At 40.7% G+C, this 20,759-nt stretch overlaps 1 protein-coding gene across 3 annotated transcripts in view; it reads left to right on the top strand.

The window, feature by feature from the left end:
* Positions 1-20,759, top strand: part of RSRC1 (arginine and serine rich coiled-coil 1) — a 165,299-nt gene that overhangs the window by 36,648 nt on the left and 107,892 nt on the right. For all 3 annotated transcript variants that reach the window (XM_081190563.1, XM_081190561.1, XM_081190562.1), the window contains one exon: positions 684-860. In XM_081190563.1, coding sequence (XP_081046689.1) covers positions 684-860 — 177 coding nt within the window. The remainder of the gene's footprint in view (positions 1-683; positions 861-20,759) is intronic.

Here is a 20,759-nt window from a genome sequence, read left to right as displayed (position 1 = left end):
GACCACCATTCTGTTTAAGAAATTTTAATCAATCTTCAGGTTTCAGTAGATTAAATGAGTGTATTGCATTACATTTGTATATGCTTAAAATCAGGATTTCTAATAGGAAGCATACAGGGTTTTATATCTGCACTATGAAATCGAGGGTTTTTTTAAAAGTTTGTACAAAATAAAAGATTAAAGTGTGATTGTCACCATCTCTTCTCATTTCTTCCTAGAGCTAGTGTTCTGCATTATACTATCTGTGCTCATGGAGAATATCTTAAGAGCTCCATTAAAAAGTAATGCAAAAAATGGTTTAGCATTATGAACAGCCTTGAAATCACATGCTTCCTCCTTCTACCCCCTCATAGGTTGCAATAAAATACTTGCATTCCTGATACAGCAACAAGCCATATTTTGCTGTTTTGCTCTGAACTGGAAAAGTGTGATATGTGCAAACCATAATTTGTTTATTTAAATAATTTTAAGACCCCTTTCAGGGTACAACACCATCACAAGGTAGTTTTTTGCAGGAGTCTAGCATTCCTGAAAATATAGTAATTGCAATTTAGCCCAGTAGCTTTTTAAAAACCAGCAGTGATGGGGCCATATGTATCTTCCTGGGAAGAGAGGTACAAAGGTGTGGGTCCATCACTGGAAGAAACAAACAAACCCACTTTGCTTACTGTTCAACCTTATAGGTCCCACTCCAGACCTCAACAACGGTCTTATAGCCGAAGCAGTGAAAGGACCAGTCACAGAAGAACACGCAGCAGATCTCGTGATAAAGAAAGACGTAAAGGCAGAGATAAAGAGAAGACAAGAGAGAAGGAGCGGGCTAGAGGAAAAGAAAAGGACCAGCATTATACCCAAAGTGGGTAAGTAACAAAGGAAATTAATTAATGAAATAGTGAGATAATTTGAATATCATAGTATTCTTTTTTCCCTTGGTTTTAAGTAATTTCTTTTAGAAATATTTAATATGTTGTGATCTTATATAGATCCCAGTAGTCCTCTCCTGCCCCCAAATGCAGGCCACTAATCAGGTCAGCAGGTACCGTATTTTTTGCTCTATAAGACGCACCAGACCACAAGACGCACCTAGTTTTTGGAGGAGGAAAACAAGAAAAAAAATATTCTGAATCTCAGAAGCCAGAACAGCAAGAGGGATTGCTGCGTAGTGAAAGCAGCAATCCCTCTGTGATAGCTGCACAGCCTGCATTCGCTCCACAAGACGCACACACATTTCCCCTTACTTTTTAGGAGGGAAAAAGTGAGTCTTATAGAGCAAAAAATACGGTATTTAACATCAGCATATCTGCAGGAACTAGTAGTCACAGGCATTGGCCCAGTTCACATGTAATAGTTTAAAACAAATTAAGGTTTAATGTGAATGAGCAGTAAGTTGGTGCACATTGCTGAAAATGTCTTGCTCCACTCCACTTCTCTCACTGCTGTTGTGTTGTGGAAAGACAAGCCTGGCATGCTGTGCCATATTAACTGAGGCTCATGGGTTGTTTCATCCAAACAAACAATGAGCTGTAAGATAAGAATAAACATTGGTTTCCATTTGTGAGTTTTTTGGAGGACACAAACCTGCTCCTGGATTTGGAGAACACAAGCCATACTCTAACCTGTGTCTGCAGCAGAGGAGCACTATGGGAACTTTTGATCACCGTACAGTAGCAGGCTGCTTTTTTTTACATTAAACCATAGTATTTTAAACTCTAGTATTTTAAACTATGGTTTATGTGATGTGCAAGCAAGGCCATTCATTAGGACCTTGTTTTTCCTGTTTCTATCACCATGTTAGCATGTGTCTTTCACTATCTGTAGCAATTGTTTCTGCTGTGTATGTGGCAATACTGAGTCATAATAATAAGAATATTTCTGTAGCACTTCAGAGTGTGCAAAGAGCTTCATATGCATGATCTCAGTAATATTTTCAACAACGTTGTAAGCTAAGCAAGTATTACTAATTTTATTTTGCTGCAGACAGCATACAGAATGATTTAGGAGTAAAAATATATTATGAGCATAAGTTCAGCATCTTGGATCCTGTCCTTCCTTCTTTTCTTGACATAACATTCACGTTCACAGATCCAGAGTTTAAAGAAACAGAGGACTAAAATAATACATCTGGATGCAGTGATGGGATGGATTAGGGCCAATAAACTTAAACTGAATCCTGGCAAAATAGGTCTGTGAGTGAGTTGTTCTCAAGTTTGGGAACTGGAAAGTTAATCTGTTTTAGGTGGAGTTGCACACTCTCTGAAGGAATGGGTATGCAGTCACTGGGGAACCAGATGGCCATAGTGGTTTGGAGTACCTTTTACTAGGTTCAGCTGGTATGGCTGTAACTGTTTAGCTACAGTGACTCACACATTGGTAACTTCTAGGCTGGACTATGGCAATGAGCTCTCTGGGGCTGCTGGTAAGGTTAGTTTGAAAACTGCAGCTGGTGCAAAATGTGGGGACTAGGTTGCTTAGTGGCGCACTCTGCCACACACAGGTAACTTGTGTGCTAAAAGAATTGCACTGGCTGACTATTTGCTCCCGAGCCAAGTTTAACGTCTTGTTAGGGATTTACAAGCTCTAAACAGCTTGCAACTAGGCAATCTGATAGAACACTTCTTTTGGTACAGACCTGCCTGTTTACTAAGATCGTCAGAGGAGGCACTATTATCCACAAGGCGTCTGGCAGAAATCCATCTCACAACAACTTGAAGAGGGCTTTCATAAGGGTGGCTCTTGCTTTATCGAGTGAGCTTGCTTCAGATATGCAGCACTGCATCAGGCACCTACAGCGTCGATCTTTTCCCACCAGTTAAAAATACACCTGAACTCTGACTTTAACCAACCTCTGGATATCATATATCTATCTACCTATATCAATCTCTCTCTCTCTATATATATATAGCTATAGTGTAGAATGATGTCTAAGCAAATCTGGACCATGGAATAATTCACATTGGTCAGAAGAAGTTGAATCTGTTTTAATATCTTTTAAGAAAAGGTGAGATCTAGTATGTAAGTTTGTCGGTCACAGAAAGATGCTATTTTATTGCTGCTGAACTTGCCAGCATTGGCCTACCTAGATATTCCACGGTGTTCGTGTTCCCAGTGTTTGTCCAAATGGGCTTTTTTTAGTGTTATCTGGAGTGCTTTTCTTCGAGGCTTGTTACATCTGTGCTGTATTCTTTGACAAGTGTTTGTCCAGTGATGTCAGAAATGGTGGTGGTGGTGTTGAGGAGCATAAGATAAACACTGAATATGAAGTGAGTTGTAGACAGATGGTTGCTTTCCAAGGATGTGGCCTTTGAAGTGAAATGTTGTAGCTGTGTTAGGTTAGAAGCTTTGTCAGTGAAACAAAGGTTTACAGCAGTATAAAAAGCTTGTTAAGTGGGCATCAGGCTCAGGCTGGATACACCGTATAGTTTTCTAGAGATGCTGGAACCAGACCCTTCAGCAGTCCTGGAAGCCAACTCTGTCTCTATGTCTACACTGGCAGCATTGTTAGAGAACCTAATAAAGTCTCCACAACACCAGCGGCACATTCATTCCCCTGTTTCATTAACAAAAACTTGTTAATAAAATAACCAAACTTGTATCATTTAGTTTTTTGTAACATTAAAAGTAGCTTAAATGTAAGAAGATTATTCTTAGACGATGGTATTGGAGGTAGGCTCATGAGTAGGGATATGCTTATTCCATTCAAGTTCTTTTCTACTTTTGTTCCCTCTTTTGCCTGTTTCATCTCATTTCTACATAAATGTGCAAAAAAATAACAACACAACAAAACAAACGACAACAAAACAATACCCTGCACCAAACCCCTCCGTTTTATCCACTTTCAATTTGATAAGGTGATCCTTCTTTTAAGTTCTCTTTTTTAAACGTGTTTTGCTAGCCACTTGGAATAGCAAAAAGGACATCTACTTTACACTACCCACACACTTTGAAAATGGTGCTGAAATTGCCTCTTGAACTCCAGGAGTAATGGGATGTGATGATGTCACCTCACCAACCTCTGAAACGCTTTGTATATGGAAAAAATGAAGGCTGATTCAAGCAGCTAGAAAGATGTGTTTTTGGGGTGTATTAAAGAAAAAAATGTTAAAGGCGGCCCATGAACCACCTTGTCAAATTCTAAATAGCAGTTCAAAGTGTGGGGCGATTGCCACAATATATTTTGATCTACACAATGATCCAGAAGGTGTGGATCTGGTCAGTTCTTTTCCAGATACGGAGCAGATGGGTTACTTAACCATCCCTGGCAAAAGCAGTAATTCTTATTTGCTACGAAAGTGTGCTGTAAGTGTTGTTTTCTTTTCTTGAGGCAGTTGGTTGCTTCACACTACAATTTGCGGCATAGCAGCAATGTTATGTCTGACTGTGTAATTGGAACACAACTATGATGATTTATTGAAGCAAACAGTGTTTCTTTGCATGGCCCAAATCTAACCAGATGTTTTTAGTTTGCAAAAAAGAAAAAAAAGAGAGTACTTTAATAGATCTTTCCTGTTCACCATTCACAAAATGGGGTATTTTCTTCAGACAAAATTAATGTACCAGGTTTCTGACAAGGACTAAACTGAGCATAGCTGTCAACTGTCCCTTATTTGGCGGGAAAATCTCTTATCCCAGCGCTGTCCTGGATTGATGATGTCCCGTAAATTTCCCAGGTTTCAAAGGAAGCAGCTCCTCTCCCTCCCTCCCTGAGTCTGGCTCGGCCTCTCCGACCCTTCTCCTTGCCAGCGGTGGCAGCAGCAACAACTACACCCCACAGTCGCACGCTGCTCCGCGGCATCCGTCTCCCACCCCCAAGCCCGGGACTGCCAGGCAACGGCCCCCCCTTGCCTGAGCCCCCTTGTCTTCTTCCTCTTCCTCTTCGTTGTCGTCGCCTCCTTTCTCCAGCGGCAACAGAGGCGGCGGCAGCAGCAAAAGTGCCGCCCCCTCCCCCCGGCCCAAACACTTCACACCCCCCCCAGTTTCCAGGATCCCCGAGTCCCTTCACATGAGGGAACGGCGGTGACTCAGCGAGAATTCCCCCCGCCTCCTCTCTTCTCTCAGCGACAGGAACAAACCAAACCCGCCCTGAGTGCGCGGGGTTTTGGGGTTTTTTTTGCAATCTCCACCCCCCACTCCCCCTTCTCCTCCCTCTCATCTAATGCTGCCATGCAAGCCTTTCCCGCCACCTCTGCACACCCAGGGCACTTTCACTTTCAAAGAAAAACCCAATAGGCCGCGCATCATCGCCGCGGGGCGGGCGAAAGAAAACTGAGGCGGGAGGAGCAGCAGTCTCCACCCCGCCGGGGAAGGAGGGGGGTTAACAACAGCAGCCCGATGTCCTCCTTGCCCTCTCACCTCGCCTCTCCCGGCGGGGCTGCAGCTGTCCTCAGCTCGGCGGCGGAGCTGGAGAGACCATCCCCTTCCCCTCTCCCTCCCTAGGAAGTGTGGTGGGGAGAGATGAGCGAGCAAGGAAGAAGCGAGAGGTGGAGGGCACGGCGAAAGGAAGGCTTACAGGGAATGAGGGGAGCTGGGCAGCCCCCACTTCATGCTAGGAACCTGCTGATTGTCTAAAATCCCTTATTTTGGCTGCTGATCCCTTATTTTCGAGGCTGCTGGTCCCTTATTTTCAAATCTGTAAGTTGACAGCTATGAAACTGAGCTAGGTATATGTCTTTTAGTTTCATGTTATTTTGCACCTGGTGATAACTACTGAGTACTTTGGTGCATTTAGGTTACTCCTAGTATTGATACTGCCTAAGTGAGCACATTGTTCTGCCACAGAGCTATGACTCCTTGACCCAAACTCTAGGAGTTACATCAGTGGCATTTGATCTTGTTGGAAGTTGCTGAAAGGAATAGACTGTTTAGAAGTGATAGGGGATAGATGCTATAACAGTATGAGTATATTATCACTCATACAGTCTGGGGTACCATGATTTTCTGTTCTATGCAATATTCATATTATCTTGGTAAAATAGAGCAATTTACAACATTGGTCTCTCTCCCTCAGAGATCATCTTGTATATGTAGGGCTTTGAAAATAAGGTTTTCATACTGTTTAGAAACACTTCAAATATTAATAAGCTACTGAATGAAATTTGACAGGAGGTTCTTGATGTAATTCATACCTCCTATACCTTTTAACATGGAATATAGTTTTCATTTAATCAGACGATGATCAAAGAATGCCTGCATAGGGAATATGGATCTAAGAAACTTTTGTTATACAGCTATTTGTCATTTTGAAGATTTAGCTTGCTAACAGCAACATGTTACTGTTATTTAGTGCCAGTTTCTATACCTATTTGGATAAGAAAGGGATACTCACAAGCCTTAAGCTCTTTTTGTGCTACTGAAAGTTGTTACCTTTTGGGATAACTAGCAGGTGTGAGCAGAAAAGTGGGTAAATGATTAACCAAACTATATATACTGTTCCTTAAGCCATGGAATACTCTTTCTAAGAAAGTTTGTTCTGTTTTGGCATTCACTTCAACTAAAATATTATAGTTCAATAGCTGGTGGTAATAAATACTTGAATTACATAAAATGAATGTCATAGTAGTAGCACCAGAAGGCAAGGTCTCATCAGACTAGGTTTTCTGACAGCGGTTACGATGGTACCTGGATGTTGATATTTTAGCATGTTCTACACAATGAAGAACTGCGGGATTTTCTGGAAGATTCGTCTCTGGGATTCTTGTATTGTGGACTCAACAGGAAGAAATGTTTGAAGCCACTGTGTTCAGTGCTAGCATTTAATAATTAGATGACTCTCTCTCTCTTACTTTTCCTAGATCTAAACCTCCTTGCCAAACTTTTTATTGTACATAAGAGTTGTAAGTTGGAGTCATGATGAATGTCACTTACACTTGTTGCTTGTATTATCTGCTCAATGCTTGCACCATCAAGGGGTGGGGGTGGGAGGGAAGATTTTTGGGATCTTTTGTATTTTAAAGGAACCATGAGACCCACAAATGGGAAGTGAATAGTAACTTGGGAGCAGACACACTTACAATTCAGGAATGGACATGTTTGAGTATCTTTTTTGGTGTATTCCCTATGAAGGACTTCCAAAGAAAAAGTGTTTTGGCTAACATTTTTCAATTGAAATTAGCTCATTTTTATAGCTGGATTTTTTGTATAACTAATGCCCTTATCTAGTGACTTTTGCTGGCCACAATTTTATAAATAAATGCCTGTTGATGGGCTTTTAGCACTTGGCAGGAAACATGAGACAATAAACAAGGAAAGCTGGACTATTCTTAGTTTGACAGCAGTCAGACACTCTTGGAGCTTGTCATATTTTTCTTACCTCTTAGTACTTTATGCAGCAGGAAGTCATTTATGCTAATTTTGCCTGATTTGCATATAGGTTATAAGAGTTCTGTGGTAGAAAGCATGTTCAGAACTCCTTTTAAGTGCCTCTTTAGATCAAAGTGGGTCTGTGTGATAGCTGTTGTCTGACACCAAGCTGTGTGGTGTTGTTTTCATTAAACATTTATCATACTTCCAGTGTGACAGCAGGCAACTCTGTGCTTGAGCAACATGTTTCTATGCAAAATTTATTGAAAAAGATGAGACATTGTAAAGAGATCTTGTTGTCTTTCACAAGTGGCGAAGGCTAAATGTTTCACTGGATGAAGTATACTTTCACTGGATGAAGTATACTTTCACTGGATGAAGTGTTACCTTGAAGCAGCAGCAGTGGCAGCATTGTTTGCTTAATTATAGACTTGTTTTCTTGGTTTTTTATTTCCTGTTTGGTTTTTGCATGTAATACCTTAAAGTAAAATTTTAAATTTTGGTTGAGGTTTCTTTTATAGTCTTCTACTAGCTGATAACTGCAGTGTGTTAACAGCGTCAACTTATTTCAAATTAAATAATTCAACCCATTTGTTACATGATACAGATTTTAATGTATAGTGAACACTTTTGTAAAGGGATGCATATTGGGACAAAACTCCTAACTTCACAAATACACCAATGGCATCTAGCAATTTCTGACAGGAAAGAGATCTTGGAGTCATGGTGAATAGCTTGATGAATCCCCCCCCCCCTCATTGTGCAGCAGTTAAGAAGAAGGCAAATTCTAGCTTAGGGATCACTAGGAAAAGGACTGAAAATAAAACTGCCTGTATCTTAATGCTATTATACATATGCCTGGTGTGACTGTAAGTGTACATTTCTGGTGACTGCACCTTAAAAAGGATATTGCAGAGCTGGAAAAAGTTCAGAAAGGGGAACCCAAAATTTTCCAAGGGGCTGAAGCAACTTGCCTAAGAAGAAAGGCTACAACGTTTGGGGCTTTTTGGTTTAGAAAAATGACAAGCTATGGGACATGGTAGAGGTGTATGAAATTATTAATGGTGAGGAGAAAGTGAACAGAGGGATGTTTTCTGCCTGTCCCATAGTACTAGAACTAAATGCCATTCTGTGACTATGTCTATTGGAAGATTCAGGACAGATGGAAGGAAGTGCTTCTTCAGAATGTAAGCTCGTTGCTAAACTCTGGAATTTGATGGCCACAGATTTGGGTGACTTTAAAAGGGAATTAGACTAATTTACAGATAATAAGTATATCCATACAGTGGTACCCCGCAAGACGAACGCCTCGGAAGACGAAAAACTCGCTAGACGAAGGAGTTTTTCGTTTTCTTAGCCGCTTCGCAAGACACATTTCCCTATGGGCTTGCTTCGCAAAACGAAGCTTGCCCCGCAAGCTCCGGGGATAGCGGGGAAGCGCAGCGCGTCTTTCCCGCTGTCCCCGGACCTCTTTTGAAGCAAGGGGCGGTGGGGAGAAGATCGCTTCTCCCCGTTGCCAGCCCCGCAATCTCCGGGGACAGAGGGGAAGGCACGCGCGCCTTCCCCTCTCTCCCCGGACCCCTTTTGAACCAAGGGGCGGCAACGGGGAGAAGCGATCTCCTCCCCTCCGCCCCTTGCTTCAAAAGTGGGGACAGTGGGGAAGGCGCGTGCGCTTCCCCTCTGTCCCCGGACGGTCTCCATAGGAACGCATTGATTGATTTTCAATGCATTCCTATGGGAAACCGTGCTTCGCAAGACGAAAAACTCGCAAGAAGAAAAAAATTGCGGAACGAATTAATTTCGTCTTGTGAGGCACCACTGTATCTACAAGTCATGATGGCTTTGTATTACATCCAGTATTGGAGGCCATATGTCTCTAATCATCAGTTTCTGTGATAGGGCAGGGCTATTGCGATCATGTTCTGCTTATGGGCTTCCTATAGGCATCTGGTTAGCCACTGATAGAATAGAATGCTAGACAAGAGCAACATTTGGTCTGATCCAAAACCTTTTTAACTACTTGTATAAAATAAAACCTGCCAAGTGTCTGCTATAAGTGGTCATGATTAAAGCCATTGCTTAAGCTGCTTATTTATTATATCAAACAATAGAAAGCAAGTATATTATTTAGGAATAGTACATGGAAAGTTGCTATTCTGCACAAGTATTAAAAAGCAAAAACTGTGATAATGGTCAAAGATTGGGACAAATAATGTGGAGCTTTATGTGTATTCTGTTTTAAAACACCCAAATATAGGATAACTAGAAGGGGAGGTGGGGTGTGTATCTAGCATCACAGAAGCCCCCCCCCCCAAATAATAGCCATTTTGTGACTATGGCCCAAAGGACTTTCTCAAAATTCAAAATGTGTCTGCTGGTCCAATAAGGTTGGTGGCCCCTTCAATAAGGCGTTGAGGAATTTCCCCACCATTAGTGCAAAAAACAACAAGAAGCAGCTTTTATCAGAATTTTAAGAAATGTTGGTCGCTCACCTCGTGACAAACTAGCAGATAATCTGAGATGTCCTGAGAAATCTGTGGAGCAACATTTCCTACAGCATTGAAAACTTTAAAACCATAGTTCTGCTGTCCTTTGGTCTCTCATGGTTGGATCTAGACTTGCAGTCAGTGGACTTTGACATGCACTGGACTGGAGAAAGGGTGGGGAGAGACTATATATTTGCTTATTCCACTTTCTCCTTGTATCCCCTGAAAATCTGTTCTATTCAGGAGACTGAGATACGAGATGGTGAGGGTCTGCAGGGAAGGATAAGCAAAAATGGTTTCCCCTCTTCCTCTAGCAGGGAGCTTCTGCTTCATCTCAGTTCCCTTCTTGAACAAATGAGCCCTTCTGTTTGCAAAATGGCCAACAGTTCACAGTTGTTTCCAGTTTTCTAGGTTGTAAACTTTGAATAATTTGCACTGAGAGGTAGGATTGCAACTTGCAATCCAGGTCATCATGGGGCGGGGCAGATATAGTTCACTATTTCCATTTATAAGATGATAGTTGTGGCTTGTGGAGTAATCTTGAAAGTGAAGATCCGGTATTTTTCTTCTCATTGGATGATGTTACTGTATTTTTCCCCTCACTGTCTGAAGCTCAATATATCCAAAATCATTGATGGCTGGAGGTGTGCTCCATGTGCTCTTTTTTTTGGTTTTGAACTTTATCAGTTGTTGGAAAGGGCCCTTTGCTTTCTATAGTGAGCCAGAAACAGATGAGATAATGTCATGAAGGCATCTTTAACATTGCTTTGTCGTAGCTTGAATTTGGCATGGTACATCATCACAGTTAGAAATGCGAAATGTCTTTTGAAATGAGCTTCCTATCCAGATGAATTGTACTCATGACTTTTTTCCTCTGCTGTGGTAAAGAAGATAGGAAAACTGCCGGACGCCACCAATGAGTTCTCAACTTTGATTTCTCTCTCTCTTGTCAACTTAAAAGTTGACCATGAAGCCACTGGCTGTTCAGCTGTTTTACTCACATTTTAAGTCTTGTATAGTAGGTGAAACCTGTAGAATTCTCTGATCTGTTTGAAAATTTCAAATTACGTAGTTAACCTTATGGAAGAAAGATAATTGGGTCAAGTGCTACAATTGACTGCTACTTTGATTTTAAACATTTGTGCTTCCATATCTGTATTGTGATGTGCTATTACATATATATTATAATGCACTATATGATTTTGTTTTGGTGGTGATGAAACTTCGAGCAGAGATTGGTGAGTCTTCGATGTGAATATATGATCCTTGGTGAGGTGTGTCTGTCCCTTTCATTATTAACTTTTAGATGGAATTTTAAAACATTCCTATTCATCCAGGTATTTTCTGGCTGAAAGATGTTGTTCCTGGCAATCTTGAAAATATTTCATTGCAAGGGGTTGGGTCCCTTCCAACTCTTAGATTCTATGATTTAGCCATGATGATATTTGATCATATAGTTTTTTGGTTTTGGTGCTTGTTACCTGGGACTCTTTGTCACAAGGGGCTAGGGCAGATAGAAGGATCATTGACTGCAAGTGGTTTTTCTTTATAAAAAACCCTGTTGTTTAAAAATCATTTTTATTAATTTTTGCATATATTTCCTAAACAAAACTTCACATTACTTCACATCATCCTCATTTTGGCTATTATAGCCTGAGACTTCCATCAATCCTGTCTAATGATTTTCAAATTTACTATCTAATCAAGCATTTTATTATTATAATTAATTCTTTTGAACTTCATTTCCTAATTATTTCCTTCCTAAATCATTTTACAATATTTTATATAGTCCCCCTTACAAAATGTCTTGTAAACCTACAAATGATGTTACATTAATGCAATTATCTTTCAAATAAATCATATATTTCTTCCAAAACTTAAGGAAGTCCTGGTGTTTCTGGTTCCGGAATTCTCCCAGTCAGCTTTTCCAGTTCTGCATACTCCATCAGTTTTATTTGCCACTCCTCCTTCATTGGTAAATCTTCCTGTTTCCATCGTTGTGCTAATAATATTCTCACTGCTATAGTTGCATATAAAAACAGATTTTTGTCCTGTCTATTAATTTCTGTACCTACAATGCCCAGTAAAAATGCTTCTGGTTTTTTCACAAATGCATATCTCAACATTTTCTTCATCTCATTATATATCATTTCCCAGAAGCATTTTGCTTTCTTATAGTCCCACCACATGTAATAGAAGGTACCTTATTTTTCTTTACATTTCCAACATTTATTATTTACTTTATACATTTTAGCCAACTTTACTGGTGTTATATGGCATCTATACATCATTTTCATTATGTTTTCTTTCAAAGCATTACATGCTGTAAAGTTTATACCTTCTTTCCATAGCTTTTCCCAATCTTCTAAGTGTACATTATAACTAAAGTCTTTAGCCCAATGTATCATTACTGACTTAACCTGTTGTTGTTGTTGTTGTTGTTGTTGTTGTTGTTGTTGTTGTTGTTGTTGTTGTTGTTGTTGTTGTTGTTGTTGTTGTTAATATAATGCCATCCGTGTACATGGGAAAGGAGCAGATGCCTGAGGATATGGCCAAGAAGAATGAGAAGCAAAGACAGTCTTGAGTGTGGTTCCTCAGAAAGCAAGGGAAAATAGGGTAAAACAGAAAAGAGGGAAGCAAAAGGCTTTAAGCTGCAGAAGAGAGAGAGAGAGAGAGGCTGAAATTCACATTGATTTGACATAACCAATCAAATACTTGGCTGCAAGTCTTTTGACTTTCTATAAAGCAAGAATAACACCTCTTAATTATTAGCACGATGTCACATTGTTTGGTGATGTTGCACTGCAATAAATATATATTTGCTGGCAAAGGAAAGTGTTAGGCTCTCATTTCTAGATAATCTAATTCTTATGAATGCATAAGAAATGCATTAAGAATTTGGGCTACTAGAGTATAGTGTAAATGTGCATTTTTAAGTTTTAATCATGTATTCATATTGATGTATTGGAGTATTTAAATTTAATTTGTTATTTCTTGTTTTCAAAAAGAGTTGTTAACCCATTTGGAAACTTTAGAGACACGTTATATGAAACTGTTTATGGATTTGAGAATTATAGAGCTTTAAACTTCCAGCAGCATTGTTGTGTTTTCATAATACTTTAATTGGAGTTATTGTGGGATTTTATTTGACTCATTCCTTCAAGAAAAGATTTTTCCTACCTAAAAGGGGATTTTTTTAAAACCTAAAGCTGCATTTTGAACCCCCCAAGTACCTTGCATTTAAAAAGCAGCTGGCTATTGTTTAAATGGACCCTTTTAATCTGTGTATGAAGAATCCAAACTGAATGATATGGAGCTGTGAAAATCCAGTTAGTGTGAGCTGTAATCTCTTTACTGGCTTTAAGTAGTTAGAGTAGCATTCAGAAACCCTCCAGATACTGAACTGCAGAGATACAGTAATCACCTAAACATGTGCCCAATATTTTGCTGTCAGGCAACTAAAGCAGAAAAGTCCTTAACAATCATTCATTGAAAGTAGTGACCTTTTTGTTGTAAGATAACACTGAATGCAATATTAAAACAGGGTTAGAACTGTGTTTCTAAAATCTTACGACTATCTGATAGTACTGTAAATTGTCTAGGCTATTGAGAGAGAAGGGCATGCAGCCTTTTAGAAAATAAAATGTTACACTTTTGTCTTTAAATACCACCTTTACTTTTCCATTAAATGACATTCATGTCATTAAAACTGCAGATGAATAACAAAAAAAACCACAGTACTTGAATAAGAATGAATATTTGCATTTGTGCAATTCTATTCACTTGCTGAATCTGGGTTGCAAGGAAATGTGAAATAATGTCAATTATTTATTTGTTTTTTCACATGATTCTGTGAAAATACAAGAGCCTATTTTCATATTGAGTTTTGCAATTGATGACTAATAAACTCTTTTAAAAACACCTTTAAAGCACACTCTTAAGTAAATGTTCTTTTTTTTAAAAAAAAGTGAACTAGACTTGCACAATTTGTGATCCATCAGTCTCCTAGCTACTGTTTTTGCCTGCCAACCAAAATGGATTGGGAAAGAGCTTTCAGGCATCTAGCTGACTGTCCACAGTATGTATATGTGGCAGGCTATGCTCAGAATGACAGGTCACGATTTCATAGAATCATAGAATCATAGAATCATAGAGTTGGAAGAGACCACAAGGGCCATCGAGTCCAACCCCCTGCCAAGCAGGAAACCCCATCAGAGCACTCCTGACATATGGTTGTCAAGCCTCTGCTTAAAGACCTCCAAAGTAGGAGACTCCACCACACTCCTTGGCAGCAAATTCCAATGTCGAACAGCTCTTACTGTCAGGAAGTTCTTCCTAATGTTTAGGTGGAATCTTCTTTCTTGTAGTTTGGATCCATTGCTCCGTGTCCGCTTCTCTGGAGCAGCAGAAAACAACCTTTCTCCCTCCTCTATGTGACATCCTTTTATATATTTGAACATGGCTATCATATCACCCCTTAACCTCCTCTTCTCCAGGCTAAACATGCCCAGCTCTTGTGGCTTAATACCAGATCGCATCCAGATTTCAACCAGAAAAAGTTGTTCACTCTCTGTTGACATTTCTAACTGAGATTTTTAAAACATTTATCAGGTATACTGATTGGTGCCAACCTAGCAGTTCGAAAGCACGTCAAAGTGCAAGTAGATAAATAGGTACCGCTCCGGCGGGAAGGTAAACGGTGTTTCCGTGTGCTGCTCTGGTTTGCCAGAAGCGGCTTAGTCATGTTGGCCACATGACCCGGAAGCTGTACGCCGGCTCCTTTGGCCAATAAAGCGAGATGAGCACTGCAACCCTAGAGTCGGCCACAACTGGACCTAATGGTCAGGGGTCCCTTTACCCTTTACCTTTAATTCACTTAATACAGATCTAATACCTACATGTGCACATGCAGACTCTCACCCCTAGCAGTTGCGCTTGAATTTTTATTTTTTTAGTTTGTTGAAGTTTAATTGCTAGAGGAGGATGTTTGGCATAGAGATTGCACCTAAGGAGGAGAAGGTTACCTTTCCTCTTCAGCCATGGCCCCTACCAAAAATTGTCCTCCTTTGTGGCAATTATACTGGAAAGCAGCCTTCCATTGATTGTAGGTGGAAGGGTCTTTGTAAGAACTCCTGGAGCATTTGGAGCAAGTTTCCCCAAACTTGGGTCCTTGAATCCATTACCTCCAGCTAGGACGATCATCTTTGATCAGGGATGATGGGAGGAACCAAAATTGGAGAAATTTGGCTTAGAGGATGATGATGTGGTGATGCCACAAGACTCTTCTTGTTCTTGCTGCAGCAGACTAATGTGGCTATTAAAAGTTGCCATTGCGGGTGAAGTTACAGGCGAGTATCTATAAAAGTATATGGTTAAGCAGAAGAGAGACACCTCTGCAACCAGAACTTTTCTTGCTTCATTTTTTACTGAAAAGAGACAGCCAGGGTTTATTGCTCAAGGTGGTTTACAAGATTTTATTAAAAAAAACAATTAAAACAACAACAATAATTTGAAACAATCACAAATGAGATGAGAGAGACTACCAGATAAGCCCATCAACTAATAAGCCAGCAAGATTGCAATTAATAACTCAGCATCAAAGGCCTGCTGGAAACAAAAGTTTTTATATAGTGGCAGAAGATCATTGGAGAGGCCCCTCTTGGCAGTAAGTTTCAGTCAAGATGTGGCTGCAGAAAAGTCCTTCTGCATCCCAACCAATTTACATTTTGACTGGACAATGAAGAGAGCCTCTTTAAATATTTATTTACAGGTTTGTATGAAAGAAAGCAGTCCTCAATCATCCTGGTCCAAAGTCATGTAGAGGTTTGTAGGTCATAACGGACCACAGGGTGAACTGACCACCACCTAGATAGCCAAGTAGAAAGTGCTGGGAAGGAGTCAGTTGTGGTGGTGCATATTGGTACCAGTCACATGGAGAAGTGTAGCTGTGGTCCTAGGAGCAGAATTTAGGTTGCTAGGATGTTGAAAGGAAGGACCTCCACAGTAGCTTCCTCTGAAATATACTGGTCCCATGTGCAGAGTCAGTTAGACAGGGTTATTATGTAAAATTGGGTGATTATGCAAAATTGCAGATTTATATAATTTAATTTGAATGCAGAATTTGATTTTATGTAGTGCACAGATTATAAACGGCTTTATTTTTATATCAGTCTATCTAAATGAATTGGTTAAGTTTTAAATTTCTAGACTGATAGGAGATGTGATTGTATAGTTCTTTACAAACATATATTCTGAAATATGCCCATTTTGCTTACAAAAAGTTGTAAGATACACAAAGAGAAAATGATTTCATTTGGTTTCAATTAATGTTTTCAGTTAATTGAAAGTAGGCCATTGTGGGTGCAGCCCTTAGTTTAAGCATGATGTTTTCTGCAATGCATGATGTTCACCCTGCTTTATGTATAAAACTGCCTGATACTTTTTTCTTGGACTTTTATGTAATGTGGTACAAATATTACTAACATGATCACACCTTTATATCTTATTAGCTTTTCTATTAGGCATAACAAAATGAAGAACGGCTATAATTTTGTTTAAATATTAGGATTGTAGTTTAAATGCTTGAGATAAGAGGAGTTGTAAATTAAATGTTATTATATTTCTACCATAGACTTTTCCTATCTATGCTTATTTTAGTAATATGATTTTACTGAGGCTAGGTTTTGGTTATATTTTAAAAACATATCCTTGAAACAAGTTAAACCTTGGTTATAAAAATCAAAGGAGATGGTGGTAATCTGGGGGGAAAAACACCATTGCCTGATATTTCTTTTTGATAACCAATTTAAGATAGGCATAATTTGGCTGACATCACCTTGAATTTCCATCTGTGTTACCCTGATGCTCTTAAGCATCCTTCATGTACCTACTGCTCTGGGCTATTTTCACTTAGCACATATAGAGGCTGTGACTATCTTAAAGTGTAGATGATATGAATAACAATTGTTTGAAGATCTTACCCTCTATCTCCCTGGATAACCTATCGTCTACAAAGGATAAATAAGTGGCAGATAGCTTTTGTCATCCCTTATCCGAGCTGTACACTTGTAAGGAAGAGCAGGGATAATCACCTAAATCTAATTATGGGTTAAAAGAGGCCATGACTGTGATGTGGCAGTGAGACACCTTACTGTATCAATCCTGTTTGCATTAGAAAAATAAGGTTGTCATATTGATTATTCAAATTAGCTTGCATTGGCCATGGCTCAGTGGCTTATATCGCAGCTGAAGCGCATGAAGAGCCCAGCTTTTCACAGAAGACCTATGCCTATAGCATATATTATTTGGTATCATGTTTGCTAATTTGAGGGTTTAAAAAAAGAAGAGTTAGAGAGTTTTTATCTCAAGGGTTTAATGTAGCATCAGAAACTGCACATGTGTGATTTGAATAATTAAAAAAAAAGGTTTGCCAAAATAAGGCAAGAAGTAGCACTGAAGTTAATAATTCTTAAATCATTCCGCTCTAATTGTGTAGTGTAAATATAGTTAGTTATGAAACATTTTTTTAATAAAAAAAAACATGAATGTATTACTGTGGGGTATAGAAGATCTCAGCAGCTTTTCAACAACTGGTGTAGCCCGGTGGCTAAAAGACTTGAGTTATGAATCCTGAAGTCTCCAGTTTGAATTTTGCCTCTGCCATAAACTCACTAGGTGGCTGTAAGCAAGCCACTGTCTCATAGCCCCCCCCCCCATCTCTATGTGGATAAGAATGTTGACGAGCTGTACAGGGTTGTTGTAAGGATACAAAAACATGGCGTGGCGCTCTGTGCTGCGTGGCAGAGGCGACGTGCGGCAGGGCAATTTCAGCAGCGCAGCACTGGTGGTAGTCAGCGGTGCTGGTTTTTATGTTTTCCCTGTGGTCTTGGGTCGACTGGGCAAACTAGGGGGGGGGGAGCTTTACAACTTTGCGTGGGTGCTCCCCCTAAAAAACGGCACTGTGTCCAGTATTGGGCACCACAGTTAAAGAAGGATATTGACAAGCTGGAACGTGTGCAGAGGAGGCCGACCAAGATGATCAAGGCTCTGGAAATCAAGCCTTATGAGGGAGTTGGGTATGCTTAGCCTGGAAAAGAGGAGACTGAGAGGAGATATGATAGCCACCTTCAAGTATCTAAAGGGCTGTCACATGGCAGATGGAGCAAGCTTGTTTTCTCCTGCTCTGGAGGGTAGAACTCAAACCAGTGGCTTGAAGTTACAATAAATGAGATTCTGACTAAACATCTGGTGGTAAGAGCTGTGTGACAGTGGAATAGACTCCAATGAGAGGTGGTGATCTCTCCTTCATTGGAGATTTTTAAGCAGAGGTTGGATGGCCATCTGCCATGTATGCTTTAACTGAGATTCCTGCATTGCAGGCGGTTGGCCTAGATGACTACATTTGCAAGAAAATTCTGAGGAAATAAGTTCAATAAAAGGTCAGGACACAGGAATTATAATTTATCTTTTTCTGCACAGCATGGACATGATCTGCTTCTGTTCTAAATATTGAGTACAGATAGTCACAAGCTCTTAATGCTGAGATGAGATGTGCTTGCTGTTTCCTTTACCCCTGAATTAGATGCATGAAACAAAAAAAGTTTTAGGAGAGAAAACTGGAAAATGATGCACTTTAGCTGCAGTTAATAAATAAAAATTATACAATTGCTGTTTGTGCTAAGAACACTAAATCTGCATTCTCTCGTCCTTACTAATCTTTAAAAATATCTCTTTTTGCTTCAGTGTTTAATATAATTATATATAAACTGACTGGACTCATTCCATTAAGTAGGCAAGGCCTGCTCTGTATTATATGAAGAAATTAGTTTCCAGTTGGGTTTTCTTTTGTATTCATGCAAGTTTTAAGTGCTCAAATTATCAAGGTATATTTAATTGTATCCAAAGTCTGCTTATGCAACTGACTTCCACTTGTGCAACAGGGTTTCCTCTTCCTCCTCTTCCCTGCATACCCTCAAATTCTGCTCCAGAAGATTGGGGGAATAGATTTTGTGGGTGGGCAGAGGAAGGAGAGCAAGTTCAGTTTCATGAGTGGAATTTTGCTTGCACAATCCATTGTATTTTGAACAATTGTTAGGGGTGGCCATGTTAGTTTGCTGCAGCACAAACGACAAAGAATCTTGTAGTAACTTGAAGACTAACTTTTTTTATGTCATAAGCTTTTTTTGATCTGATGAGATGGACTAGGGCCCATGAAAACTTAGGAGATAATGCATTTGTGAATATTTTAGGCCAGGATAGCGCACCTGTGGCTCTCCTTGTGTTACTGAACTACGGTTTCCATTATTACTAACCATTGGCCATGCTGTCCAAGCTCAGGAGCCTTAAGAGTCTATCAACATCTGGAGGGCCACAGGTTCCTCATCCCTGTTTGTTGTATGTTAAAATTATTTTTAGTACCTAATGTTATTAATGTGAGCTGTTCCATTCTCTAATCCAAAATCCAAAATCTGATGATAATGATGATAATAATTGTCTTCTCTGGGTGACACCTACCTGCAACCGTAGGTCTGGCTGTTGGTTTATTGTGTTCTTAAGCTATATCCCCAGTGTGGTTTACAAAAGAGAATGAAATAATTAAAATGTAACCACAAAAAAAAAAAATAAGATAGAAGACACAACGTGTATAAAAGAAGCGTAAACCAGCAAGATGCAAAATTGCTTGGGAAAAGAAAAAGGTCTTTGCCTGGCTCCAAAAGGACAATAAAATAGGTGCCAGTCACATCTCTTTGGCAAGAGTTTTCATCGACATCATAGACTAGCTGGACAGAGGAATGGTAGGAGGCGCCAGCTGTGGAACTCCCAAGGGACGATGAGTGGTCAAAGTAGAAGAGGGTTGAATCCTGGGAGGAGGTCGTGTCAGAAACTGAAGAGGTAACAAGGTTTAGTGAGCAGGTAGAGTCTGTGATGGAGAGAAGTGCAGAATCGGAAGCAGGAGAGGAGGGAGGCCAGTGTTAACTTCATTTACTCTTTGTGATTTATTGTTGGCTGGCTCCCTGACACTCAGCTGGCATGACGGTAGCTTACTTTGGTAGCTACTTGCCTCGTTGCAGATGGTGGGGGCTTCTGCAAGAAGTCCTCCATTGAAGATACTGTATCAGGAGGCAGGGTGGGGTGGCAGCACTTACTTGGCCTCCTGTCAGTGGAGGCCTCTGCTGCTTGCCAGGAGGGAGAATGGGATAGGCAAGGCAGTGCAGCAGATGGTGCTGTAGAAATGCAGTGATGGAGCCAATAGGTTTGTTTGCACAGTGCCGATCTCCCTGGACAAGTTGTACAAGGAAAAGTTCACACAGGATTTTGCTCCTGTGGTCTGAAGGGGCTATTAGCTGTTAGTAATAGTAGGGCAGGAAAACAAGGAAGCTATGTAAGACATTATGGGTGAAGGTGGTAAGGTGTGTGTGTGTGTGTGTGTGTGTGTGTGAGAGAGAGAGAGAGAGAGAGAGAGAGAGAGAGACAATATCATATATCAATTTTAACTACCGTATTTTTCGCCCTATAGGTTGCACTTTCCCCCCTCCAAAAACGAAGGGGAAATGTGTGTGCGTCCTATGGGGCGAATACAGGCTTTCGCTGAAGCCTGGAGAGTGAGAGGGGTCGGTGCGCACCAACCCCTCTCGCTCTCCAGGCTTCAGGAAGCTCTGTGCAACCCTCCAGAGCCCGGCGCGAAGCTGCTCCGGGATCCCGAAGGTTCCGCAGAGCTGCCTGCGCTCCCGGGCTTCCCGCAGCTCCGCGCAACCCTCCGGAGCCCGGCGTGAAGCAGGGGCTCCCTAGGCTGCGGATAGCAGCCTGCTTCCCGGGGCACGGGGCGCGCTGAAAGCAGAGCGCCCTGCGCTTCAGGAAGACATTGGGCAGCCCCACAAGCTGGGGGGACAGCGGGGAGGCGCAGCGCCGCCATCCCGCTGTTCCCCGACCTGGTTTGGAGGCTGGCGCTGGGGAGAAGCGCGCTTCTCCCCAGTGCCA

The sequence above is a fragment of the Podarcis bocagei genome (assembly GCF_964188305.1).
Source record: "Podarcis bocagei genome assembly, chromosome: 4".
NCBI lineage: Eukaryota > Metazoa > Chordata > Lepidosauria > Squamata > Lacertidae > Podarcis > Podarcis bocagei.
This window is presented reverse-complemented; position numbering and strand designations above follow the sequence as displayed.